This window comes from Gallus gallus, chromosome 25 (assembly GCF_016699485.2).
Source record: "Gallus gallus isolate bGalGal1 chromosome 25, bGalGal1.mat.broiler.GRCg7b, whole genome shotgun sequence".
Classification (NCBI taxonomy): domain Eukaryota; kingdom Metazoa; phylum Chordata; class Aves; order Galliformes; family Phasianidae; genus Gallus; species Gallus gallus.
The window spans coordinates 560,602-586,388 of record NC_052556.1 but is presented as its reverse complement, the minus strand read 5'-3'; the positions used below and the strand labels follow the sequence as shown (position 1 = coordinate 586,388).

Below are 25,787 nucleotides of genomic sequence, written 5' to 3'. Positions count from 1 at the left end.
TAGCCTCCCTTCACCCAACGCGGCCATGCTTTGGTCGGCATGGGACGTTCTTAGGGTCGCATCGTCACGGCCTCGTTCTGTCACGAGCCACCTCCCTGCTGACTGCTATACTACAGGGACCCTGACAACCCACCACCAGTTGCTGACCAACTTCGGCCCAGAAAGAATACATTCGAGACACAGAGCTCATTACCTAGCTCCATCCCTCCCAGCGTAGGAACTCTGGTGGAGGAAGACGGCTTCTCCTTGACCAAAGCAGCGTTGGCTTCTAGAGAGCAGCAGCGAGCCCAAACCAACAGATCCAGATCCAGCAGGGAGTGACATCGAGCCCATGGAAGTGGATCCGCCTCCAGAGGATTAGACTCCCTCATCAGTAGAGGTGCCAGCATCGACACGCAAAGAACTTCTCCTACTTAGGAGCTGAGGAGCTGGTTTAGCAGACACTGCTTCTGGTGCTCCGTGATCCCTCCAGATACCATATGGCAGGTATGGTGGCGGCAGTCAGCAGTGCCGCTTGCAACCTTCACTGCCCCCTCAGCGGTCTCCCCTCAGCCCCGGCATATTGCTCAAGCCGTGAAGCCAAAGGTCCGACGCGGGGTTGAGTGTGCTGGAAGTGGGTGAATCCGCTCAGGAGGGCACCTGAGCTGAACTGCAGCCCACACTGCTCAGTCCCAGCCGGGTGACAGAGCTCCTCCGTGCTGACACCTCAGTGCCACAGCCATCCCAACCACCTTGTCACTGACCCTGAGAGCCCCTTGGTCGGGCAGGGAATTAAGGCCTGTGTTTCTGCCCAATTCCACCATGGGTGCCCCATTCACGGAGGTGCCCAAAGCCGTGGGGGGGGACTTACGCAGCCGGAGAGAGAGGGGCAGGCAGCGCGTGGCAGGAGTGGGGCTGGGCGGGCTGTGAGATTCCTTCCACCACCACCACAATTTGATTTTATGGTTTCTGATGCCATCTATCCCATGCAAGCCATTTGTTTGTGCATTACGTGTTCTGTGATCTGTAAGGTCCTTCCAGTGCCAACCTTGCAGTGATTCCATCCTCCTATCACTCAGATGTGGAGAGCCAGCCCCCCGCCCCTCAGTGGCAGCAGTGGGACTGGGTGAGGACGGGGATCGTGGCAGTAGCACCGGTGGGATTGGGTGGGGCACGCGGGGCCACTGCATGGGGGGAGTGATGCTGGGAATAGGTACCAGGGTGGTCAGATGGCACCTGAGGACAACACTGATGGCAGCAGGTCCTGTCTGGGACAGAGGCTGTGTGCGGCTGGCGACATCGCAAGCGGCCAGCAGCGAGGACAAGGACCCAAAAGGAACGGCGGCACCGTCCGATGGGGACGGCGGCGGTGTTCCCAAGGGCTGGCACTCACCGTTGGTGCACTTGGGCTGGGAGGGGTCCGTGCTGAGGACCTGTAGGGCAGCGGGATCAGGAGGGGCGGTGGGGTCCTGATGGGACCAAGAGACGCTGGGGGATATGGGACACGGGGGTGTCCCGTCCCCCAAGTCACGCGCACCACTGCTGGCTCTTGGTTGCTGCTGCAAAGCAAGGCCAGAGGGCACCGTGAGTGTCCCCTGGGGACAGCCCCATCGGCCCCAGTGTGCGTCCCAGCCTGACGGGACGGGGGGTGTCTTTATAAAACAAAGATGCCACTCAGCTTCCGAAGGTGACCTCGGAATTAGTTTTATTTAGCGAAGGTGCCAGGAGGTTTCACAGGAGTAGTCTGAATTTAGCGAGAGAAGTGGGAGCGAGGCTGCCAGGGAAGCAGTCAGGCATGGGATGGGTGACCTGGTGGGCAACCCAGGAACGGATCCTCCGAGATCCTTGGCTGGTGGGAAGAGGGAGCGGGTGTCATGTGGCCAGGAGGTAGGGAGTGAAAGGGGTTGGAGCTTGGAGAACGTTTGGGAGCTTCCGCAGCAGTTTCTGTCTGTTGGCCGTCCCTCGAGTCGAAGATGTCAACCTGTTCCAAACCCCTCTATCACCTCGTTGAACGTCCAGCTCTGGCCAACCGTTTCTGAACACCACGGTGGGGCCGGGCGTCCCTTCCCCCCAACCGTGCTGAGATTCTGTGTTTTGATGAAGAAAAGCTTGTGTGCGTCAAAGGGAGACCTGAGGCTGAAACGGGGCCGACCTTCCTCTCAGGTCCAACATGATGAATCCATCCCGCTCTCCCGGGTCAGTGCCAAGATGCAGAGAAGACCGCTCAGTGTGCCGCTTGTTGCTTTTCTCCTCCAACGTTGGATGTTGTCTGGAGAGTCACTTTTCAGAGGAAGAAGGCAGACTAAAGACTACAAAATCGCCCTCTGTGCAACCAGGTGCTTGGCATGTCCTGCTCGTGTCGCCATGTGAGCCGCTTCCTTCAGAGACATCACAGCTGCCTCCATGGGCTGTACTGTGGCAGAGCCCCAGTGGGCTCAGAGCTTCTGGGACAGCAGTGCTGAGAGGACGTGCTGCTTCCAGGGTTCATCTGTCGCTGACATGGAGAGAGGAAAGGCTCGACGTGCAAAGCGCCCAAAGACATTTGACCACTCCGCTGCAAGCGAGGCTGTTGGCGAGGGCCGTCGGGAGGGCACGCGGTTGGCGAGGGCCGTCGGGAGGGCACGCAGTTTCCCCTGGGTGCACCGCAGCAACTCTCAGGCCGAGTGGGACCCCTTGGTGGAGAGCAACCCTGGAGCAACCAAGGGGTCGGGACAGGACGGTGGAAGGTGCCGCACTGGTGCTGCAGTGCCTCTGGGGGCCTCTCTGCTCACACTGACAGCACCCAGCACAACCCTGCGGTCGCTGCAGCATGGTTGCTCATCAGCACTCACCCAAAGTCACCAGGAGCACTATGATGGGCAGCTTGAAAAGCATCTTCTTGTGCCCTGAAGCAGCAGTAGCCAGCTTGCTTGCCATTCCCGTGGCTTTGTCACACCACGTTCTGCAGAGCTGGCCAGCGGAGGCAAGAGCTTGTACTGATAATGCCATCCACAACGCCATCAGCACACGGAGCCTACCGTGGGAGGAAAGAGCCTGGTTGTACACCGGCCACTCTCTGTGCGAGCCGAGACAGGCAGGAGCGGCCTCTGCAGGGGCCCTCCCCAGACGACAGTGATTCCTTGCAGTGATTCCATCCTCCTATCACTCAGATGTTGAGAGCCAGCCCCCTGCCCCTCAGTGACAGCAGTGGGACTGGGTGAGGATGGGGATCGTGGCAGTAGCACCGGTGGGATTGGGTGGGGCACACGGGGCCACTGCATGGGGGAATGATGCTGGGAATAGGTACCAGGGATGGTCAGATGGCACCTGAGGACAAGTACTGATGGCAGCAGGTCCTGTCTGGGACAGAGGCTGTGTGCGGCTGGTGACATCGCAAGCAGCCCGCAGCGAGGACAAGGACCCAAAAGGAACGGTAGCACCGTCCGATGGGGACGGCGGCGGTGTTCCCAAGGGCTGGCACTCACCGTTGCTGCACTTGGGCTGGGAGGGGTCCGTGCTGAGGACCTGTAGGGCAGCGGGATGAGGAGGGGCGGTGGGGTCCTGATGGGACCAAGAGACGCTGGGGGATATGGGACACGGGGGTGTCCCGTCCCCCAAGTCACGCGCACCACTGCTGGCTCTTGGTTGCTGCTGCAAAGCGAGGCCAGAGGGCACCGTGAGTGTCCCCTGGGGACAGCCCCATCGGCCCCAGTGTGCGTCCCAGCCTGACGGGACGGGGGGTGTCTTTATAAAACAAAGATGCCACTCAGCTTCCGAAGGTGACCTCGTGTCATGGTTTTGTAACTTCGCTATTGGTATTCCACATCATAACATCATGGACAAAAGAGAAGAACTACGTATCCCAGAGGACCTTACGGTCAGAGAAGGAAGACACATCACGGAAGATACGTCATCTGGTTGCGCGCGGTGCTTCTTCACTTTCGCTTGCTGCCGGGAGAGGAGTGGGTGTGCTTTCCAAGCCAGGCGCCTTCATCAAGTAAGGCTTTCGGTTTCGGAAACTCTCTCACTCTCTCTCTCTCTCCCTCTCTATCGCTCTTTCGCTCTCTCTCTCCCCCATTTCATTTGGTTTATTATTCTTACTCCCAATTAGATTGTATTGTATCGTGTCATCTTGCATCCCAACATCATAAAGTTCTCCTTTTTAGATTGTTGCCACCGCTTCGTTTTTTCTCGGGAAGTCAAGGGGGAGGGGGGCCCGCAAGCCTACTGCCCCCCTGTCACAGGCACAGATCTATCTAGGTAACTCTGTGACACCTCGGAATTAGTTTTATTTAGCGAAGGTGCCAGGAGGTTTCACAGGAGTAGTCTGAATTTAGCGAGAGAAGTGGGAGCGAGTGGCTGAGCTGACCTCTCTGAGCTGAGGTGGTGCATTTCAGCAGTGGTGACAGCGGCTGCCAGGGCGTGCTGCTGGCTCAGATTCAGGTGGCCATCAACCAGAACACCCAGATGCCTTATAGCGGGGTTGCTCTCCAGCCCCTAGCCCCCCAGTCTGCACGCAGAGGCAGGGCAGCAGCGTCCCAGGTGCGGAGCCCAGCACTTGCTCCTCTTTGTGCGGATGGTGACTAGCCTCAAATCTGTCCAGATCTCAGGGCGAGGCCTCTCTCCCATCAACGGAGTCAGCACTCTTCCCAGCTTAGCATCATCCACACGTTTACTTCATACAACTGCCAGGTCTTTACTGGAATCAACAGGAAAAACAAAGGCCCTCACAACTGACCCCCACAGAATCCCAATGGGGACAGGTACGGTACCTGTCAGGCCGTAGCCTCCCTTCACCCAACGCGGCCATGCTTTGGTCGGCATGGGACGTTCTTAGGGTCGCATCGTCACGGCCTCGTTCTGTCACGAGCCACCTCCCTGCTGACTGCTATACTACAGGGACCCTGACAACCCACCACCAGTTGCTGACCAACTTCGGCCCAGAAAGAATACATTCGAGACACAGAGCTCATTACCTAGCTCCATCCCTCCCAGCGTAGGAACTCTGGTGGAGGAAGACGGCTTCTCCTTGACCAAAGCAGCGTTGGCTTCTAGAGAGCAGCAGCGAGCCCAAACCAACAGATCCAGATCCAGCAGGGAGTGACATCGAGCCCATGGAAGTGGATCCGCCTCCAGAGGATTAGACTCCCTCATCAGTAGAGGTGCCAGCATCGACACGCAAAGAACTTCTCCTACTTAGGAGCTGAGGAGCTGGTTTAGCAGACACTGCTTCTGGTGCTCCGTGATCCCTCCAGATACCATATGGCAGGTATGGTGGCGGCAGTCAGCAGTGCCGCTTGCAACCTTCACTGCCCCCTCAGCGGTCTCCCCTCAGCCCCGGCATATTGCTCAAGCCGTGAAGCCAAAGGTCCGACGCGGGGTTGAGCGTGCTGGAAGTGGGTGAATCCGCTCAGGAGGGCACCTGAGCTGAACTGCAGCCCACACTGCTCAGTCCCAGCCGGGTGACAGAGCTCCTCCGTGCTGACACCTCAGTGCCACAGCCATCCCAACCACCTTGTCACTGACCCTGAGAGCCCCTTGGTCGGGCAGGGAATTAAGGCCTGTGTTTCTGCCCGATTCCACCATGGGTGCCCCATTCACGGAGGTGCCCAAAGCCGTGGGGGGGGACTTACGCAGCCGGAGAGAGAGGGGCAGGCAGCGCGTGGCAGGAGTGGGGCTGGGCGGGCTGTGAGGTTCCTTCCACCACCACCACAATTTGATTTTATGGTTTCTGATGCTATCTATCCCATGCAAGCCATTTGTTTGTGCATTACGTGTTCTGTGATCTGTAAGGTCCTTCCAGTGCCAACCTTGCAGTGATTCCATCCTCCTATCACTCAGATGTAGAGAGCCAGCCCACTGCCCCATGCGTTGCGGGGTCCTGATGGACTAAGCGACGCTGGGGGATATGGGACAGAGGCAGGGGATGGGGGTGTCCCTTCCCCCAAGTCACGCGCACCACTGCTGGCTCTTGGTTGCTGCTGCAAAGCGAGGCCAGAGGGCACCGTGAGTGTCCCCTGGGGACAGCCCCATCGGCCCCAGTGTGCGTCCCAGCCTGACGGGACGGGGGGTGTCTTTATAAAACAAAGATGCCACTCAGCTTCCGAAGGTGACCTCGGAATTAGTTTTATTTAGCGAAGGTGCCAGGAGGTTTCACAGGAGTAGTCTGAATTTAGCGAGAGAAGTGGGAGCGAGGCTGCCAGGGAAGCCTCATTTTCTGATGGAAATCGGATGATGTCCGGAGAGTCCGTTTTCTGGAGAAGGCGGCAGACTGAAGAGTAAGAAATCTCCCTCCATGCCCCTGGATGCTTGGTGTGCCCCGCTCATGCCTGCGGGTGTGCCGCTGCCCTCTATGACATCACGGCTGCCCTTTGTGACGTCACAGCTGCCTCCGTGGGCTGCAGCGTGGCAGAGCCCCAGTGGGCTCAGAGCTTTTGGGACGGCAGTGCTGAGAGGACGTGCTGCTTCCAGCGCTCATCTGTTGCCAACATGGCGAGAGCAAAGGCTCGACACGCCAGGAGCCCGAAGGCATCTGAGCGCTCCGCTGCGAGCGAGGCTGTTGGTGAGGCCCGTCAGCGCCGCGTAGAAGAGGCAGCAGCAATGAGTCAAAGGTAGGGAGGCGGGTGGAACCTGCAGGGGGCATCGGGCTGGGGGCAAGCACGCACTCAGCTCTCGGTGGCTGGGGGAGCGGGGCAGCCGGGGGAAGCCCCTGGTTTTACCCTGCTGGAGGCCAAGGCCCGGGTCGTGGCTGAGAGATGGCTCAGGCAGGTAGCGGGGGCTGCAGTGCAGAATGGTGCTGTGCTGCCCTAGGCAGGGCACCGCCACTGCGGGCCTGTAAAGCTCTCGGTGGGGCAGGGAGCGTGGGGAGCCCAGAGAACAACCCCCACCCGTGCTGCCCTATCTCTGCAGCTGGGACGGAGCCAGGAGGCGTCCCAAGGGCTGTCGTCTGGGGAGGGCCCCTGCAGAGGCCGCTCCTGCCTGTCTCGGCTCGCACAGAGCGCGGCCGGTGTACAACCAGGCTCTTTCCTCCCACGGTAGGCTCCGTGTGCTGATGGCGTTGTGGATGGCATTTTCAGTACAAGCTCTTGCCTCCGCTGGCCAGCTCTGCAGAACGTGGCGTGACAAAGCCACGGGAATGGCAGGCAAGCTGGCTGCTGCTGCTGCAGGGCACAAGAAGATGCTTTTCAGGCTGTCCATCATAGTGCTCCTGGTGACTTTGGGTGAGTGCTGATGAGCAACCATGCTGCAGCGACCGCGGGGTTGTGCTGGGTGCTGTCAGTGTGAGCAGAGAGGCCCCCAGAGGCACTGCAGCACCAGTGCGGCACCTTCCACCGTCCTGTCCCGACCCCTTGGTTGCTCCAGGGCTGCTCTCCACCAAGGGGTCCCACTCGGCCCCTGAGAGCTGCTGCGGTGCACCCGGGGGAAATGGGAGCAGCTCTGGGGCACCGAGCTGCACGACCACGGGGCTGCAGTGCCCTGAAGGCCGCGGGCAGAGACGTCCTCAGTCCGCACCATTGCCAACATCCTCTGCTCACCTGCGGCTTCCCAGGCTACAAGGAAAAGACAACACGAGCAACCGGTAGCAACCCCTGAACTTACGACCTGCTCTGCCTTGTGAATTGCAGCCATGGTGAATGTGTGTGTCTTCAAGACTTGCTGGGCAGCTAGGAGAATTTGGGAAGACAGCACGGCACAGGTCAGTGCCCGTGGGCTCAGACGTCCTTCCTCAGTCCTGGCCTCTTGTGCCCGCCAGCACGGAGCTCACAGCCCGCAGGACGCGGCTTGCCTTGCGTGCCAGACCTCTGGGTGCTGACAGTCACGCTGAGCTGTGCGCTGACGTGGTCGTGTCGTGACGTTGTTTCTCGTCTTTCCCAGGAGATCGAGAGACTCCAACAGGCAGCGTCTGAGCTGAGAGCGCAGCTGGACTGCTACCAGACACCTGACTGGGCGCTGCAAAGCTTTGGTGAGGACACAGGCAGGCAAGCCCTGCTACCCTGTGCTTCTCCACGTCTGCGGCCTCTTGCACTCATCTCCTCCCCCATCATTACAGGTGCCACCATCGACACGCGGAGAACTTCTCCTATTTACGAGCTGAGGAGCTGGTTTAGCAGACACTGCTTCTGGTGCTCTGTGAACCCTCCGGATACCATATTGCAGGTATGGTGGCAGCAATCAGCAGCGCTGGTTGCACCCCTTGCCTTCCCCTCGCGGGTCTCCCCTCAGCCCCAAAGGTTCGATACGGGGCTGGGTGTGCTGGAGGTGGGTGGTTCTGCTCAGGAGGGCACCTGAGCTGAACTGCTGTGTGCGGCCCACGTTCCGCAGTCCCAGCTGGGTGAGAGAGCTCCTCCGTGCTGACACCTCAGTGCCACAGCCATCCCAAGTGTCCCTCTGCGGGGGTAGAGCTGGGGGCCAGCAGTGCCAGCGCTGGAGAGAGATGCTTCCCGGAGGTCCCACCGCCATGCCATCCCAAGCCCCATCTTCCCCTTTTCTGTGATACTGAGAGCCCCTTGGTCGGGCAGGGAATTGAGGCCCTGTGTTTCTGCCCTTACCCTCACACCCCGTCAGCCACTCACAAGCACAAGTACGACCCACAGACGCTCGCTGCCTTTGCCTTTAGCTGAACCCCAGCGCTCTGTCCTACTTGTCCGCTCTGCTATTCTCTTTGCAGCCGGGTGTCTCCCTTGGAGAATGCTGGCCCATGGAAGGACAGCAGGGCCAGGTGGTCATCAGGCTGCGTGCCAAAATCCGGCCCTCTTGTGTCACTCTGGAGCACATCACCCCGGAGATGACTCCGAGCGGCACAGCCAGCAGTGCCCCCAGGGATGTCGCTGTCTTTGTAAGTCTCCACTGAGTGCTTCTGCCTGGGATCTGGCCGTGGGGCAGTGCCGGAGGCGGGACTTGCTTGCTTTTGGGCATCCTCAGAGCTCTGTGTCCCGCTGTGTCCTGAGCACGGCAGTGCCCCGAGGGGATGTTTCTTAACGTGGAGTGGTGGAATCCCTCTTCAGCCTTGCTCTGCCAAGCATCCTGGGGATCTTGATCGAGCCTTGAAGTGGAGACTGAGCTCCACCAGAAGCGGTGCCGGACTACTGCCCGAGCCCCAGGGCAGGGGGGGGAGGCGGGCTTGGACAGCCATGTGCTGAGACAGCACGCACCTTTGCTCTCTGTGGCGTGAGCCTGAGCGGCCCTCCTTGTGCTTTGCTTTTGCAAGGGACTGGATGCGGACAGCGAAGAGGAGGTTCCCCTTGTGTCATTCACCTTTGATGTGGGGGAAGGGCCCACGCAGACCTTCTTGCTAAAGGTACAGTACGCGCACGGGGGCAGCGTGCCAGGGAGGACGCCTGCTGCCTGCCCCTCCCTGTGTCCCCACATGCCTGCAACCTGGAGCCCCTCCGGCTGCACAGCCACGCTCTCCCGCCTTCTGCAGCTCCTGAGCAACAGGAGTGGCAGTGGAGAGCTGTTGAGCGTACCGTGGGAATTTACACCCCCATTTCTTTGTCCCTCCCCGTTTCCTTTGCAGAATAATCATTCCAGAGCCTTTCGCTACATCAAGGTTCTGGTGAAGAGCAACTGGGGACACCCCCGTTACACCTGCCTTTACCGAGTGCAGGTGCACGGAAAGGTGGTGAAAACAGAAGACCATAGAACCGCAGAGTCATTGAATGGCTAAGGCTGGAAAAGACCCACAGGATCATGCGATGCAACCAGTCACCCGTCACCAGCGGTTCTCATGAAACCAAGGTCTGTAATTGGATTCGTCGTTGAAAAAATAAAGACCTTAACCACATGTCGAAGCGTGTCTGGGTTGAGATGGGGCACAGCTCTGTGGGGTGGGCAGCTCATCATTCATCTCCACCCTCCCAAAGCTCTGCGCCGGGCTCGCCGCTGCTCCCCTGACAGCAACGCGGCGAGCGCTCGTCGCAACGGCGGGGCTGAGGCACAAAGCCAGGCGGAGGGGCCGCAGGCTTTCTGGGCTGACACGGGCAGCCACATGGACCTCCAAGGAGCGAGCGAGCTGCCCAGACCTCTGGCTGCGGGGAACTCCAGAAGCTCCAGGCTGCGAGAGCAAATCAGCCCACTGAGGTGTGTGCGGCAGTCGGAGAGAGAGACCGAGGCCTGGGATCGCGCAGTGACAGGGGCAGAGCGACAGCCCTGCCCTGAGCCCCAGCAAGGGGGAGAAGCAAGGCTGCCTGCTTTCCGCTGCTCCCAGGATTGGTTTGAGACAGCGCACCAAAACGCATACAGGTATTTCCCATCGCTTGAGGGTCGGGTGAGAAAAAGCCCTCCCACTGTGCGAGCGGAGCGACTGCGGGACCAGCTGACGGGGCTGGCTTTGTACAAGTCTCTAGGGCCCGGTGCCATGCATGCCGGGGTGCAGAAGCAGATGGCCGACTGTGGGGTGGCCAAGCCGCTGTCCATCTCTTTAGGGAAGTCGTGGCTGTTGGGCAGAGTCCACGGCGACTGGCAAATGGAAACATCACTCCGAGGAGGCCCCGGGAAACTCCAGGCCCGTCAGCCTCACCTCGGTGCCTGGGGAGTCTGTGGAGCAGATCCCCCGCGAAGAGATGTTCAGGCACATGCGAGACGAGCCCTCCTCACCCTTGTGTCCTCCTGCCTCCGGTACCACGGGCACCAAGCAGCGCGGTGCAGTCGCCGTAGGAGGAGGAAGGGATGGCAGCCAGAGAGTGGGACCGGGCAGGTTCAATGGGGGATTTTCTGATATGAAAGTGCCTTACTTTCGATTAAAAGGAGATTTTCCGAGAGAAAATGCCTGACTTTCGGATTAAGTGTGGGATTTTCAAGGTCAAAATGTGTGATTTTCTGCTTTGACGGGGGATTTGCCAGGAGAAAATGCATGATTTTCGGGTTAAATGGGGGAATTTCGAAGAGAAAATGCGTGATTTTCAGGCTAAGAGAGGGATTTTCCAACCAAAAATGTGTGATTTTTGGGTTGAATTGGGGATTTTCGAAGAGAAAATGCGTGATATTCGGGATAAGTGCGGAATTTCGAAGTGAGAATGTGTGATTTTCAGATTAAGTGAGGGATATTGAAGGTCAAAATGTGTGATTTTCTGGTTTGATGGGGGATTTTCCAGGAGAAAATGCATGATTTGGGGATTGAATGGGGGACTTTCCAACAGAAAGTGTGTGATTTTCAGGTTAAGTGAGGGATTTTCCAAGAGAAAATGCGTGATTTTCCATTCAATGGGGGATTTTCCAAGAGAAAATGCGTGATTTTCTGGATAAAAGGGGGACTTTTCAGGAGAAAATGTGTGATTTTCGGATTAAGTGGGGGATTTTCAAGGTCAAAATGTGTGACTTTCTGGTTTAATGGGGGATTTGCTAGGAGAAAATGCATGAGTTTTGGGTTAAATGGGGGATTTTTGAAGAGAAAATACGTGATTTTGGGGTTAAATGGGGGATTTTCCAAGGGATAATGCATGATTTTTGGGTTAAATGGGCAATTTTCAAACAGAAAATGTGATATCTTCGGGTAAAGTTGCAGATTTACAAAGAGAAAATGCATGGTTTTCAGTTAAATGGGGGGTTTTTCAAGAGAAAATGCGTGATTCTCAGTATAAATGGGGATTTCCGATGAGAAAATGTGTGATTTTTGGTATAAGAGGTGGATTTTTTTTAGGAAAGTTTGAGACTTTGGGGTTAAATGGGGTATTTTCCAAGAGAAAATGCATGATTTTCTGGTTGAATGGCGGATTTTCCAAGAGAAAGTGCATGATTTTGGGGTTAAATGGGGGATTTTCCAAGAGAAAATGCGTGATTTTTGCTTAAATGTGGGAATTTCAAAGAGAAATGTGTGATTTTGGGGTTAAATGGGGGGAGTTTCGAAGAGAAAATGTGTGATTTTCACATTAAATGGGAGATTTTCCAGGAGAAAATTCGTAATTATGGGGTTAAATAGGGGATGTTCAAAGAGAAAACGTATGATTTTGGGGTTAAATGTGGGGTTTTTGAAGAGAAAATGTGTGTTTTTCTTGTTAAGTGAGGGAATTTTGAAGGCAAAATGCGTGGTTTTTGGTTAAATGGAAGATTTTCAAAGAGAAAATGCGTGATTTTCGGGTTAAATGGGTAATTCTGCAAGAGAAAATGCATGGTTTTTGGTTAAGTGGGGGATTTTCCAAGAGAAAATGTGTGATTTTCTGATTAAATGTGTGATTTTCGAAGACAAAATGCGGTAGTTTTTTTGGGTTAAGTGGCGGATTTTCAAAGAGAAAATGCGTAATTATGGGGTTAAATGGGGGATGTTCAAAGCGAAAACGCATGATTTTGGGGTTAAATGCGGGATTTTTGAAGAGAAAATGTGTGATTTTCGGGTTAAGTGAGGGAATTTTGAAGGCAAAATGCATGGTTTTTGGTCAAATGGAAGATTTTCAAAGAGAAAATGCGTGATTTTCGGGTTAAATGGGTAATTTTGCCAGGAGAAAATGCATGGTTTTTGGCTAAGTGGGGGATTTTCCAAGAGAAAATGTGTGATTTATGGTTAAATGTGGGATTTTCAAAGAGAAATGTGTGATTTTTGGGTTAAATGGGGGGAGTTTCGAAGAGAAAATGCGTGATTTTCACATTAAATGGGAGATTTTCCAGGAGAAAATTCGTAATTATGGGGTTAAATAGGGGATGTTCAAAGAGAAAACGTATGATTTTGGGGTTAAATGTGGGGTTTTTGAAGAGAAAATGTGTGTTTTTCTTGTTAAGTGAGGGAATTTTGAAGGCAAAATGCGTGGTTTTTGGTTAAATGGAAGATTTTCAAAGAGAAAATGCGTGATTTTCAGGTTAAATGGGTAATTCTGCAAGAGAAAATGCATGGTTTTTGGTTAAGTGGGGGATTTTCCAAGAGAAAATGTGTGATTTTCTGATTAAATGTGTGATTTTCGAAGACAAAATGCGGTAGTTTTTTTGGGTTAAGTGGCGGATTTTCAAAGAGAAAATGCGTAATTATGGGGTTAAATGGGGGATGTTCAAAGAGAAAACGCATGATTTTGGGGTTAAATGCGGGATTTTTGAAGAGAAAATGTGTGATTTTTGGGTTAAGTGAGGGAATTTTGAAGGCAAAATGCATGGTTTTTGGTCAAATGGAAGATTTTCAAAGAGAAAATGCGTGATTTTCGGGTTAAATGGGTAATTTTGCCAGGAGAAAATGCATGGTTTTTGGCTAAGTGGGGGATTTTCCAAGAGAAAATGTGTGATTTATGGTTAAATGTGGGATTTTCAAAGAGAAATGTGTGATTTTTGGGTTAAATGGGGGGAGTTTCGAAGAGAAAATGCGTGATTTTCACATTAAATGGGAGATTTTCCAGGAGAAAATTCGTAATTATGGGGTTAAATAGGGGATGTTCAAAGAGAAAACGTATGATTTTGGGGTTAAATGTGGGGTTTTTGAAGAGAAAATGTGTGTTTTTCTTGTTAAGTGAGGGAATTTTGAAGGCAAAATGCGTGATTTTTGGTTAAATGGAAGATTTTCAAAGAGAAAATGCGTGATTTTCGGGTTAAATGGGTAATTCTGCAAGAGAAAATGCATGGTTTTTGGTTAAGTGGGGGATTTTCCAAGAGAAAATGTGTGATTTTCTGATTAAATGTGTGATTTTCGAAGACAAAATGCGGTAGTTTTTTTGGGTTAAGTGGCGGATTTTCAAAGAGAAAATGCGTAATTATGGGGTTAAATGGGGGATGTTCAAAGAGAAAACGCATGATTTTGGGGTTAAATGCGGGATTTTTGAAGAGAAAATGTGTGATTTTTGGGTTAAGTGAGGGAATTTTGAAGGCAAAATGCATGGTTTTTGGTCAAATGGAAGATTTTCAAAGAGAAAATGCGTGATTTTCGGGTTAAATGGGTAATTTTGCCAGGAGAAAATGCATGGTTTTTGGCTAAGTGGGGGATTTTCCAAGAGAAAATGTGTGATTTATGGTTAAATGTGGGATTTTCAAAGAGAAATGTGTGATTTTTGGGTTAAATGGGGGGAGTTTCGAAGAGAAAATGCGTGATTTTCACATTACATGGGGGATTTTCCAGGAGAAATTTCGTAATTTTGGGGTTAAATGGGGGATATTCAAAGAGAAAGCACATGCTTTTGGGGTTAAATGTGGGATTTTTGAAGAGAAAATGTGTGATTTTTGGGTTAAGTGAGGGAATTTTGAAGGCAAAATGCGTGGTTTTTGGTCAAATGGAAGATTTTTCAAAGAGAAAATGCGTGATTTTCGGGTTTAATGGGTAATTTTCCAAGAGAAAATGCATGGTTTTTGGTTAAGTGAGGGATTTTCCAACAGAAAATGCGTGATTTTCTGGTTAAATGTGTGATTTTCGAAGACAAAATGCGTTTTTTTTTTGGGGGGGGGGGGGGGGTTAAGTGGGGGATTTTCCAAGAGAAAATGCGTGATTTTTGGTTAAATGTGCGACCTACCATGAGAAAATGTGTGATTTTCTGGTTAAATATTGGATTTTCATAAAGAAAATGTGTGATTTTCAGGTTATGTGAGGAATTTTCCAACAGAAAATGAGTGATTTTCGGATTAAGTGCGGGATTTTCAAGGTCAAAATGTGTGATTTTCTGGTTTGATGGGGGATTTTCCAACAAAATATGCGTGATTTTTGGGTTAGATGTGGGATTTTCAAAGAGAAAATGCGTGATTTTTGGTTAAATGGGCAACTTACCAAGAGAAAATGCGTGATTTTCTGGTGAAAATTGGATTTTTGTTGAGAAAACTTGTGGTTTTCGGGTTAAGTGGGGGATTTTTCGAAGAGAAAATGTGCGATTTTCAGCTTAAATGGGGGATTTTCAAGGTCAAAATGTGTGATTTTCTGGTTAAATTGGGGATTTTCCAGGAGAAAATGTGTGATTTTGGGGTTAAATGGGGGATTTTGCAAGAGAAAATGCGTGTTTTTAAGGTTAATGAGGTAATTTTTGGGGGAAAATGTGTGAATTTCGGGTTAAGTGGGGTTATTTTCACGAAGAAAAGGCGTGATTTTCAGCGTCAGTAGGGTGTTTTTGAGGCGAAAATCGGTGATTTTCTGTAGAAATGGGGTATTTTTCCTCCCACTGCCCCCTGGGCGCCGCTCAATGGCTCCACGTAGGAGGATACCCCAACCGTGGGGTCACCCTCCCATTTGGGGTGATGCCCCCCACTGAGGTCACGCCTCCTCCCCCCCAACTCAGGGCAATACCCCAAACGGGAGGTCTTTCCCAGGATGGGGCTGAGGGCTCCCCGCGCGACGGTGGCGCCCCGCTGTGAGGTCCAGAACTAGGAGGCAGGTGGGGGGCGAGGGAGAACAGAAGGTCGGGGATCGTTGGCGGTTACGGGGCGCCGTCGGGCTGACGGGGTTTCCGCGGGGAACGACGCGGCCCCAACGTGCAGCGCGGGGGGCTGAGCGCCCCACCGCCCGTCCCCCGCCCCCCCCCACGGCACCGCTCGACGGTTCCTCCCCCTCCGCCCTCTGAGCATGCGCAGTGCGCGCCTCGGGCCGAGAGCGCGCCTCGGGCATCCCGCGCACGCGCAGTACCGCCCGGCCCCCCTCCCCGCGCCTCAGCCGAGCTGCTGAGCGCGGAGCGCTTCCTACTGGCTGCGCGTCCGGCTGCGCGGCTGCTGATTGGTCGCGGCGGGCGGTAGGCGGGACGAAGCGCCGCTTTTGCGGCCGAGCCCGCTCCCGGCGCTTCCAGAAGGTTCTGCGGTGGCTCCGCGTTGGTGCCTGCGCCGCCACGGAGTTGGTTCCGCGCCCCGTGCTCGGTGAGCGCCCCGGGGGAACACCGCCCCGCCCCGCCGGAGATTTAACCAGAAAATCCCGCATTTTCTGATGGAAAATCCCCCACTTCACGAAAAACCGCGCATTTTCTCTTGCAAAATCCCCCATTTAACCCGAAAAGCACACATTTTCTCTTAAAAATCCCACATTTAACCCCCAAATCATGCGTTTTCTCTTTGAACATCCCCCATTTAACCCCATAATTACGAATTTTCTCCCGGAAATTCCCATATGTAATGTGAAAATCACTCATTTTCTCTTCGAAACTCCCCCCATTTAACGCCAAAATCACACATTTTCTCTTTGAAAATCTCACATTTAAGCAAAATTAACGCATTTTCTCTTGGAAATTCCCCCATTTAACCCCAACATCATGCAATTTCTCCTGGCAATTCCCCCGTCAAAGCAGAAAATGACACATTTTGACCTTGAAAATCCCACACTTAATCTGAAAGTCACGCATTTTCTCTCCGAAAATCTCCATTTCCAACCTGAAAATACGTGATTTTCAGGTTAAGAGAGGGATTTTCCAACCAAAAATGTGTGATTTTTGGGTTGAATTGGGGATTTTCGAAGAGAAAATGCGTGATATTCGGGATAAGTGCGGAAATTTGAAGAGAAAATGTGTGATTTTCAGATTAAGTGAGGGATATTCAAGGTCAAAATGTGTGATTTTCTGGTTTAATGGGGGATTTGCTAGGAGAAAATGCATGAGTTTTGGGTTAGGTGTGGGATTTTTGAAGAGAAAATACGTGATTTTGGGGTTAAATGGGGGATTTTCCAAGAGATAATGCATGATTTTCGGGTTAAATGGGCAATTTTCAAACAGAAAATGTGATATTTTCGGGTAAAGTTGCAGATTTACAAAGAGAAAATGCATGGTTTTCAGTTAAATGGAGGGTTTTTGAAGAGAAAATGCGTGATTCTCGGTATAAATGGGGATTTCCGATGAGAAAATGTGTGATTTTCGGTATAAGAGGCGGATATTTTTTAGGAAAGTTTGAGGTTTTTGGGTAAAATGGGGTATTTTCCAAGAGAAAACGCGTGATTTTCTGGTTAAATGGCGGATTTTCCAAGAGAAAGTGCATGATTTTGGGGTTAAATGGGGGATTTTCCAAGAGAAAATGCGTGATATTAAGGTAAATGGGGGATTTTGAAGAGAAAAATGCATGATTTTCTCTTTAATGGGGGATTTTCCACCAAAAGTGTGAGATTTTTGTATTTAATTGGGAATTATCTAAGAGAAAATGCATGATTTTGGGGTTAAATGTGGGATTTCTGTTAAGGAAATGTGTGATTTTTCAGTTAAATGGGGGTTTTTCAAAGAGAAAATGCATGATTTTTGGTTTAAATGGGGGATTTTCAATCAAAAAAGTGTGATTTTCGTATTTAACAGGGAATTATCGAAGAGAAAATGAGTGATTTTCTGTTAAACGGGGGATTTTCGAACAGGAAATGCCTGAATTTTGGTTAAAAGGAGGGTTTTCAGAGAGAAAACACACGATTTGGAAATTAAATGGGGATTTTCTGTTAAAAACAAATGCGTGATTTTGGGGTTAAACGGGGGAATTTCAAAGAGAAAATGCATGATTTTCAGATAAATGGGGGATTTTCCAAGAGAAAATGTGTGATTTTTGGGTTAAATGGGGGGAGTTTCGAAGAGAAAATGCGTGATTTTCACATTACATGGGGGATTTTCCAGGAGAAAATTCGTAATTATGGGGTTAAATGGGGGATGTTCAAAGAGAAAACACATGAATTTGGGGTTAAATGTGGGATTTTTGAAGAGAAAATGTGTGATTTTCGGGTTAAGTAAGGGAATTTTGAAGGCAAAATGCGTGGTTTTTGGTTAAATGGAAGATTTTCAAAGAGAAAATGCGTGATTTTCGGGTTAAATGGGTAATTCTGCAAGAGAAAATGCATGGTTTTTCGTGAAGTGGGGGATTTTCCATCAGAAAATGTGTGATTTTCTGGTTAAATCTGTGATTTTTGAAGACAAAATGCGTTTTTTGGGGGGGGTTAAGTGGGGGATTTTCCAAGGGAAAATGCGTGATTTTTGGTTAAATGTGCGACCTACCATGAGAAAATGTGTGATTTTCTGGTTAAATATTGGATTTTCATAGAGAAAATGTGTGATTTTCAGGTTATGTGAGGAATTTTCCAACAGAAAATGAGTGATTTTCGGATTAAGTGCGGGATTTTCAAGGTCAAAATGTGTGATTTTCTGGTTTGATGGGGGATTTTCCAACAAAATATGCGTGATTTTTGGGTTAGATGTGGGATTTTCAAAGAGAAAATGCGTGATTTTTGGTTAAATGGGCAACTTACCAAGAGAAAATGCGTGATTTTCTGGTGAAAATTGGATTTTTGTTGAGAAAACTTGTGGTTTTCGGGTTAAGTGGGGGATTTTTCGAAGAGAAAATGTGCGATTTTCAGCTTAAATGGGGGATTTTCAAGGTCAAAATGTGTGATTTTCTGGTTAAATTGGGGATTTTCCAGGAGAAAATGTGTGATTTTGGGGTTAAATGGGGGATTTTACAAGAGAAAATGCGTGTTTTTAAGGTTAATGAGGTAATTTTTGGGGGAAAATGTGTGAATTTCGGGTTAAGTGGGGTTATTTTCACGAAGAAAAGGCGTGATTTTCAGCGTCAGTAGGGTGTTTTTGAGGCGAAAATCGGTGATTTTCTGTAGAAATGGGGTATTTTTCTCCCACTGCCCCCTGGGCGCCGCTCAATGGCTCCATGTAGGAGGATACCCCAACCGTGGGGTCACCCTCCCATTTGGGGTGATGCCCCCCACTGAGGTCACGCCTCCTCCCCCCCAACTCAGGGCAATACCCCAAACGGGAGGTCTTTCCCAGGATGGGGCTGAGGGCTCCCCGCGCGACGGTGGCGCCCCGCTGTGAGGTCCAGAACTAGGAGGCAGGTGGGGGGCGAGGGAGAACAGAAGGTCGGGGATCGTTGGCGGTTACGGGGCGCCGTCGGGCTGACGGGGTTTCCGCGGGGAACGACGCGGCCCCAACGTGCAGCGCGGGGGGCTGAGCGCCCCACCGCCCGTCCCCCGCCCCCCCCACGGCACCGCTCGACGGTTCCTCCCCCTCCGCCCTCTGAGCATGCGCAGTGCGCGCCTCGGGCCGAGAGCGCGCCTCGGGCATTCCGCGCACGCGCAGTACCGCCCGGCCCCCCTCCCCGCGCCTCAGCCGAGCTGCTGAGCGCGGAGCGCTTCCTACTGGCTGCGCGTCCGGCTGCGCGGCTGCTGATTGGTCGCGGCGGGCGGTAGGCGGGACGAAGCGCCGCTTTTGCGGCCGAGCCCGCGCCCGGCGCTTCCAGAAGGTTCTGCGGTGGCTCCGCGTTGGTGCCTGCGCCGCCACGGAGTTGGTTCCGCGCCCCGTGCTCGGTGAGCGCCCCGGGGGAACACCGCCCCGCCCCGCCGGAGATTTAACCAGAAAATCCCGCATTTTCTGATGGAAAATCCCCCACTTCACGAAAAACCATGCATTTTCTCTTGCAAAATTACCCATTTAACCCGAAAATCACGCATTTTCTCTTAAAAATCCCACATTTAACCCCAAAATCATGCGTTTTCTCTTTGAACATCCCCCATTTAACCCCATAATTACGAATTTTCTCCCGGAAATTCCCATATGTAATGTGAAAATCACTCATTTTCTCTTCAAAACTCCCCCCATTTAACCCCAAAATCACACATTTTCTCTTTGAAAATCCCACATTTAAGCGTAATTAATGCATTTTCTCTTCGAAATTCCCCCATTTAAACCCAACATCATGCAATTTCCGCATTTTCTCTCAGAAAATCTCCATTTCCAACCTGAAAATACGTGATTTTCAGGTTAAGTGAGGGATTTTCCAACCAAAAATGTGTGATTTTTGGGTTGAATGGGGGATTTTCGAAGAGAAAATGCGTGATATTCGGGATAAGTGCGGAAATTCGAAGAGAAAATGTGTGATTTTCAGATTAAGTGAGGGATATTGAAGGTCAAAATGTGTGATTTTCTGTTTTGATGGGGGATTTTCCAGGAGAAAATGCATGATTTGGGGATTGAATGGGGGACTTTCCAACAGAAAGTGTGTGATTTTCAGGTTAAGTGAGGGATTTTCCAAGAGAAAATGCGTGATTTTCGGGATAAAAGGGGGACTTTCCAGGAGAAGATGTGTGATTTTCGGATTAAGTGGGGGATTTTCAAGGTCAAAATGTGTGACTTTCTGGTTTAATGGGGGATTTTTGAAGAGAAAATGCATGAGTTTTGGGTTAAATGGGGGATTTTTGAAGAGAAAATATGTGATTTTGGGGTTAAATGGGGGATTTTCCAAGAGATAATGCATGATTTTTGGGTTAAATGGGCAATTTTCAAACAGAAAATGTGATATTTTCGGGTAAAGTTGCAGATTTACAAAGAGAAAATGCATGGTTTTCAGTTAAATGGGGGGTTTTTTGAAGAGAAAATGCGTGATTCTCGGTATAAATGGGGATTTCCGATGAGAAAATGTGTGATTTTTGGTATAAGAGGTGGATTTTTTTTAGGAAAGTTTGAGGTTTTGGGGTTAAATGGGGTATTTTCCAAGAGAAAACGCGTGATTTTCTGGTTGAATGGCGGTTTTTCCAAGAGAAAGTGCATGATTTTGGGGTTAAATGGGGGATTTTCCAAGAGAAAGTGCATGATTTTGGGGTTAAATGGGGGATTTTCCAAGAGATAATGCATGATTTTCGGGTTAAATGGGCAATTTTCAAACAGAAAATGTGATATTTTCACATTACATGGGGGATTTTCCAGGAGAAAATTTGTAATTTTGGGGTTAAATGGGGGATGTTCAAAGAGAAAACGCATGATTTTCGGGTTAAATGGGGGATTTTTGAAGAGAAAATGTTTGATTTTCGGTTAAATGGGGTATTTTCCAAGAGAAAACTTGTGATTTTCTGGTTAAATGGCGGATTTTCCAAGAGAAAGTGCATGATTTTGGGGTTAAATGGGGGATTTTCCAAGAGAAAATGCGTGATGTTAAGGTAAATGGGGGATTTTGAAGAGAAAAATGCATGATTTTCTCCTTAATGGGGGATTTTCCACCAAAAGTGTGGGATTTTTGTATTTAATTGGGAATTATCTAGGAGGAAATGCATGATTTTGGGGTTAAATGTGGGATTTCTGTTAAGGAAATGTGTGATTTTTCAGTTAAATGGGGGTTTTTCGAAGAGAAAAAGCATGATTTTTGGTTTAAATGGGGGATTTTCAATCAAAAATGTGTGATTTTCGTATTTAACAGGGAATTATCGAAGAGAAAATGAGTGATTTTCTGTTAAACGGGGGATTTTCGAACAGGAAATGCCTGAATTTTGGTTAAAAGGAGGGTTTTCAGAGAGAAAAGACACGATTTGGAAATTAAATGGGGATTTTCTGTTAAAAACAAATGCGTGATTTTGGGGTTAAATGGGGGAATTTCAAAGAGAAAATGCACGATTTTCAGATAAATGGGGGATTTTCCATGAGAAAATGTGTGATTTTCAAGTTAAATGGGGGGATTTCGAAATGCAAATGCGAGATTTCTTGTTTAAATGAGGGGGTTTTCCAGGAGAAAATGCATGCTTTTTGGGTGAATGGGGGATCTTCTGAAAGAAAATGCATAATTTTCGGGTTAAATGGGGGATTTTCGAAGAGAAAATGCGTGATGTTCAGTTAAATGCGGCATTTTCAAAGAAAAAAATGCATGATATTCGGGTTAAATGGGGGATTTCTGTTAAGGAAATGAGTGATTTTTGGGTTAAATGGGCAGTTTTCAAACAGAAAATGTGATACGTCTGGGTTAAGTTGCCAATTTACAAAGAGAAAATGGATGATTTTCAGTTAAATGGAGGGTTTTTGAAGAGAACATGCGTGATTTAAATGGGGATTTTCGATGAGAAAATGTGTGATTTTCAGTATAAGTGGGGGATTTGTTTTTTAGGAAAATGCGAGACGTTTGGGTTAAATGTGGGATTTTGCAAGAGAAAATGCGTGCTATTCTGTTAAATGGGGCATTTTTGAAGAGAAAATGCATGGTTTTTGCTTTAATGGGGGATTTTCAAACAAAAACGTGTGATTTTTGTATTTCATTGGGAATTATCTAAGAGAAAAGGAGTGATTTCCGGGTCAAATGAGGAGTTTTTGTTAAGAAAATGTGTGATTTTTGGTTAAATGGGGGATTTTTGAGCAGGAAATACATGATTTTCGAGTTAAATGTGGGATATTTTAAGAGAAAATATGTGCTTTTTGGTTAAAAGGCTGATTTTGGCAATGAAAATGCGTGACTTTCAGTAGGCCCCATTGCCCCCAGTGTGCGTCCCAGCCTGACAGGACAGGGGGTGTCTTTATAAAAGAAAGATGCCACTCAGCTTCCGAAGGTGACCTCGGAATTAGTTTTATTTAGCGAAGGTGCCAGGAGGTTTCACAGGAGTAGTCTGAATTTAGCGAGAGAAGTGGGAGCGAGGCTGCCAGGGAAGCAGTCAGGCATGGGATGGGTGACCTGGTGGGCAACCCAGGAACGGATCCTCCGAGATCCTTGGCTGGTGGGAAGAGGGAGCGGGTGTCATGTGGCCAGGAGGTAGGGAGTGAAAGGGGTTGGAGCTTGGAGAACGTTTGGGAGCTTCCGCAGCAGTTTCTGTCTGTTGGCCGTCCCTCGAGTCGAAGATGTCAACCTGTTCCAAACCCCTCTATCACCTCGTTGAACGTCCAGCTCTGGCCAACCGTTTCTGAACACCACGGTGGGGCCGGGCGTCCCTTCCCCCCAACCGTGCTGAGATTCTGTGTTTTGATGAAGAAAAGCTTGTGTGCGTCAAAGGGAGACCTGAGGCTGAAACGGGGCCGACCTTCCTCTCAGGTCCAACATGATGAATCCATCCCGCTCTCCCGGGTCAGTGCCAAGATGCAGAGAAGACCGCTCAGTGTGCCGCTTGTTGCTTTTCTCCTCCAACGTTGGATGTTGTCTGGAGAGTCACTTTTCAGAGGAAGAAGGCAGACTAAAGACTACAAAATCGCCCTCTGTGCAACCAGGTGCTTGGCATGTCCTGCTCGTGTCGCCAGGTGAGCCGCTTCCTTCAGAGACATCACAGCTGCCTCCATGGGCTGTACTGTGGCAGAGCCCCAGTGGGCTCAGAGCTTCTGGGACAGCAGTGCTGAGAGGACGTGCTGCTTCCAGGGCTCATCTGTCGCTGACATGGAGAGAGGAAAGGCTCGACGTGCAAAGCGCCCAAAGACATTTGACCACTCCGCTGCAAGCGAGGCTGTTGGCGAGGGCCGTCGGGAGGGCACGCGGTTGGCGAGGGCCGTCGGGAGGGCACGCAGTTTCCCCTGGGTGCACCGCAGCAGCTCTCGGGCTGAGTGGGACTCCCTTGGTGGAGGGCAGCCCTGGAGCAACCAAGGGGTCGGGACAGGACGGTGGAAGGTGCCGCACTGGTGCTGCAGTGCCTCTGGGGGCCTCTCTGCTCACACTGACAGCACCCAGCACAACCCCACGGTCGCTGCAGCATGGTTGCTCATCAGCACTCACCCAAAGTCACCAGGAGCACTATGATGGGCAGCTTGAAAAGCATCTTCTTGTGCCCTGAAGCAGCAGCAGCCAGCTTGCTTGCCATTCCCGTGGCTTTGTCACGCCACGTTCTGCAAAGCTGGCCAGAGGAGGCAAGAGCTTGTACTGATAATGCCATCCACAACGCCATCAGCACACGGAGCCTACCGTGGGAGGAAAGAGCCTGGTTGTACACCGGCCACTCTCTGTGCGAGCCGAGACAGGCAGGAGCGGCCTCTGCAGGGGCCCTCCCCAGACGACAGTGATTCCTTGCAGTGATTCCATCCTCCTATCACTCAGATGTTGAGAGCCAGCCCCCTGCCCCTCAGTGACAGCAGTGGGACTGGGTGAGGATGGGGATCGTGGCAGTAGCACCGGTGGGATTGGGTGGGGCACACGGGGCCACTGCATGGGGGGAGTGATGCTGGGAATAGGCACCAGGATGGTCAGATGGCACCTGCGGACAGTACTGATGGCAGCAGGTCCTGTCTGGGACAGAGGCTGTGTGCGGCTGGTGACATCACAAGCGGCCAGCAGCGAGGACAAGGACCCAAAAGGAACGGCGGCACCGTCCGATGGGGACGGCGGCGGTGTTCCCAAGGGCTGGCACTCACCGTTGCTGCACTTGGGCTGGGAGGGGTCCGTGCTGAGGACCTGTAGGGCAGCGGGATGAGGAGGGGCGGTGGGGTCCTAATGGGACCAAGAGACGCTGGGGGATACGGGACACGGGGGTGTCCCGTCCCCCAAGTCACGCGCACCACTGCTGGCTCTTGGTTGCTGCTGCAAAGCGAGGCCAGAGGGCACCGTGAGTGTCCCCTGGGGACAGCCCCATCGGCCCCAGTGTGCGTCCCAGCCTGACGGGACGGGGGGTGTCTTTATAAAACAAAGATGCCACTCAGCTTCCGAAGGTGACCTCGGAATTAGTTTTATTTAGCGAAGGTGCCAGGAGATTTCACAGGAGTAGTCTGAATTTAGCGAGAGAAGTGGGAGCGAGTGGCTGAGCTGACCTCTCTGAGCTGAGGTGGTGCATTTCAGCAGTGGTGACAGCGGCTGCCAGGGCGTGCTGCTGGCTCAGATTCAAGTGGCCATCAACCAGAACAGCCAGATGCCTTATAGCGGGGTTGCTCTCCAGCCCCTAGCCCCCCAGTCTGCACGCAGAGGCAGGGCAGCAGCGTCCCAGGTGCGGAGCCCAGCACTTGCTCCTCTTTGTGCGGATGGTGACTAGCCTCAAATCTGTCCAGATCTCAGGGCGAGGCCTCTCTCCCATCAACGGAGTCAGCACTCTTCCCAGCTTAGCATCACCCACACGTTTACTTCATACAACTGCCAGATCTTTACTGGAATCAACAGGAAAAACAAAGGCCCTCACAACTGACCCCCACAGAATGCCAATGGGGACAGGTACGGTACCTGTCAGGCCGTAGCCTCCCTTCACCCAACACGGCCATGCTTTGGTCGGCATGGGACGTTCTTAGGGTCGCATCGTCACGGCCTCGTTCTGTCACGAGCCACCTCCCTGCTGACTGCTATACTACAGGGACCCTGACAACCCACCACCAGTTGCTGACCAACTTCGGCCCGGAAAGAATACATTCGAGACACAGAGCTCCATCCCTCCCAGCGTAGGAACTCTGGTGGAGGAAGACGGCTTCTCCTTGACCAAAGCAGCGTTGGCTTCTAGAGAGCAGCAGCGAGCCCAAACCAGCAGATCCAGATCCAGCAGGGAGTGACATCGAGCCCATGGAAGTGGATCCGCCTCCAGAGGATTAGACTCCCTCATCAGTAGAGGTGCCAGCATCGACACGCAAAGAACTTCTCCTACTTAGGAGCTGAGGAGCTGGTTTAGCAGACACTGCTTCTGGTGCTCCGTGATCCCTCCAGATACCATATGGCAGGTATGGTGGCGGCAGTCAGCAGTGCCGCTTGCAACCTTCACTGCCCCCTCAGCGGTCTCCCCTCAGCCCCGGCATATTGCTCAAGCCGTGAAGCCAAAGGTCCGACGCGGGGTTGAGTGTGCTGGAAGTGGGTGAATCCGCTCAGGAGGGCACCTGAGCTGAACTGCAGCCCACACTGCTCAGTCCCAGCCGGGTGACAGAGCTCCTCCGTGCTGACACCTCAGTGCCACAGCCATCCCAACCACCTTGTCACTGACCCTGAGAGCCCCTTTGTCGGGCAGGGAATTAAGGCCTGTGTTTCTGCCCGATTCCACCATGGGTGCCCCATTCACGGAGGTGCCCAAAGCCGTGGGGGGGGGACTTACGCAGCTGGAGAGAGAGGGGCAGGCAGCGTGTGGCAGGAGTGGGGCTGGGCGGGCTGTGAGGTTCCTTCCACCACCACCACAATTTGATTTTATGGTTTCTGATGCTATCTATCCCATGCAAGCCGTTTGTTTGTGCATTACGTGTTCTGTGATCTGTAAGGTCCTTTCAGTGCCAACCTTGCAGTGATTCCATCCTCCTATCACTCAGATGTGGAGAGCCAGCCCCCCGCCCCTCAGTGGCAGCAGTGGGACTGGGTGAGGA

At 51.6% G+C, this 25,787-nt stretch overlaps 2 protein-coding genes across 10 annotated transcripts in view; both read left to right on the top strand.

The window, feature by feature from the left end:
* Positions 1 to 1,039: 1,039 nt before the first annotated feature.
* LOC107057474 (sperm-associated antigen 4 protein-like) lies at positions 1,040 to 9,962 on the top strand. Of its 5 annotated transcripts, none has more exons than XR_005841805.1 (10): positions 1,040 to 2,237; positions 6,186 to 6,236; positions 6,363 to 6,569; positions 6,997 to 7,178; positions 7,584 to 7,654; positions 7,834 to 8,115; positions 8,627 to 8,794; positions 9,167 to 9,256; positions 9,476 to 9,696; positions 9,822 to 9,962. XR_005841805.1 is itself a non-coding variant. In XM_040652467.2 (10 exons), exons 1-10 carry the CDS (start codon positions 1,780 to 1,782, stop codon positions 9,623 to 9,625), a joined length of 1,572 nt encoding a protein of 523 aa, XP_040508401.1. In that variant the 5' UTR covers positions 1,045 to 1,779; the 3' UTR covers positions 9,626 to 9,742. The 5 variants fall into 5 exon arrangements, 4 of the variants coding, with proteins under 4 accessions (XP_040508402.1, XP_040508400.1, XP_040508401.1 ...); XM_040652467.2 differs by lacking the exon at positions 9,822 to 9,962 and having other exon boundaries at positions 1,045 to 2,237; positions 7,834 to 7,921; positions 8,009 to 8,115; positions 9,476 to 9,742; XM_040652468.1 differs by lacking the exon at positions 9,822 to 9,962 and having other exon boundaries at positions 1,040 to 1,752; positions 6,154 to 6,236; positions 9,476 to 9,742.
* The window catches only part of LOC101747704, a 34,015-nt gene continuing 11,274 nt past the window's right edge, over positions 3,047 to 25,787 (top strand). For 2 of the 5 annotated variants that reach the window (XM_046903956.1, XM_025143572.3), the window contains exon 1: positions 3,047 to 3,737. Coding sequence is in view for 2 of the 5 variants with exons in the window: in XM_040652470.1 (XP_040508404.1) it covers positions 22,216 to 22,673 (458 nt within the window). In the remaining 3 variants the exon portion in view is untranslated. Of the gene's footprint in view, positions 3,738 to 22,048; positions 22,674 to 25,787 lie in introns of those variants that run through there. The other 3 variants (XR_005841806.1, XM_040652470.1, XM_040652471.2) reach the window with 2 other exon arrangements.

Bases quoted from the DNA above. Each gene is read 5' to 3' on its own strand.
- LOC107057474 (XM_040652466.1), top strand. From the start codon at position 1,780: ATGGGTGACCTGGTGGGCAACCCAGGAACGGATCCTCCGAGATCCTTG. The intron at 6,237-6,362 runs GTAAGAAATCTC...CGTGGGCTGCAG, and splicing joins AGAAGGCGGCAGACTGAAGA to CGTGGCAGAGCCCCAGTGGG. The intron at 7,655-7,833 runs GTCAGTGCCCGT...CGTCTTTCCCAG, and splicing joins GGGAAGACAGCACGGCACAG to GAGATCGAGAGACTCCAACA.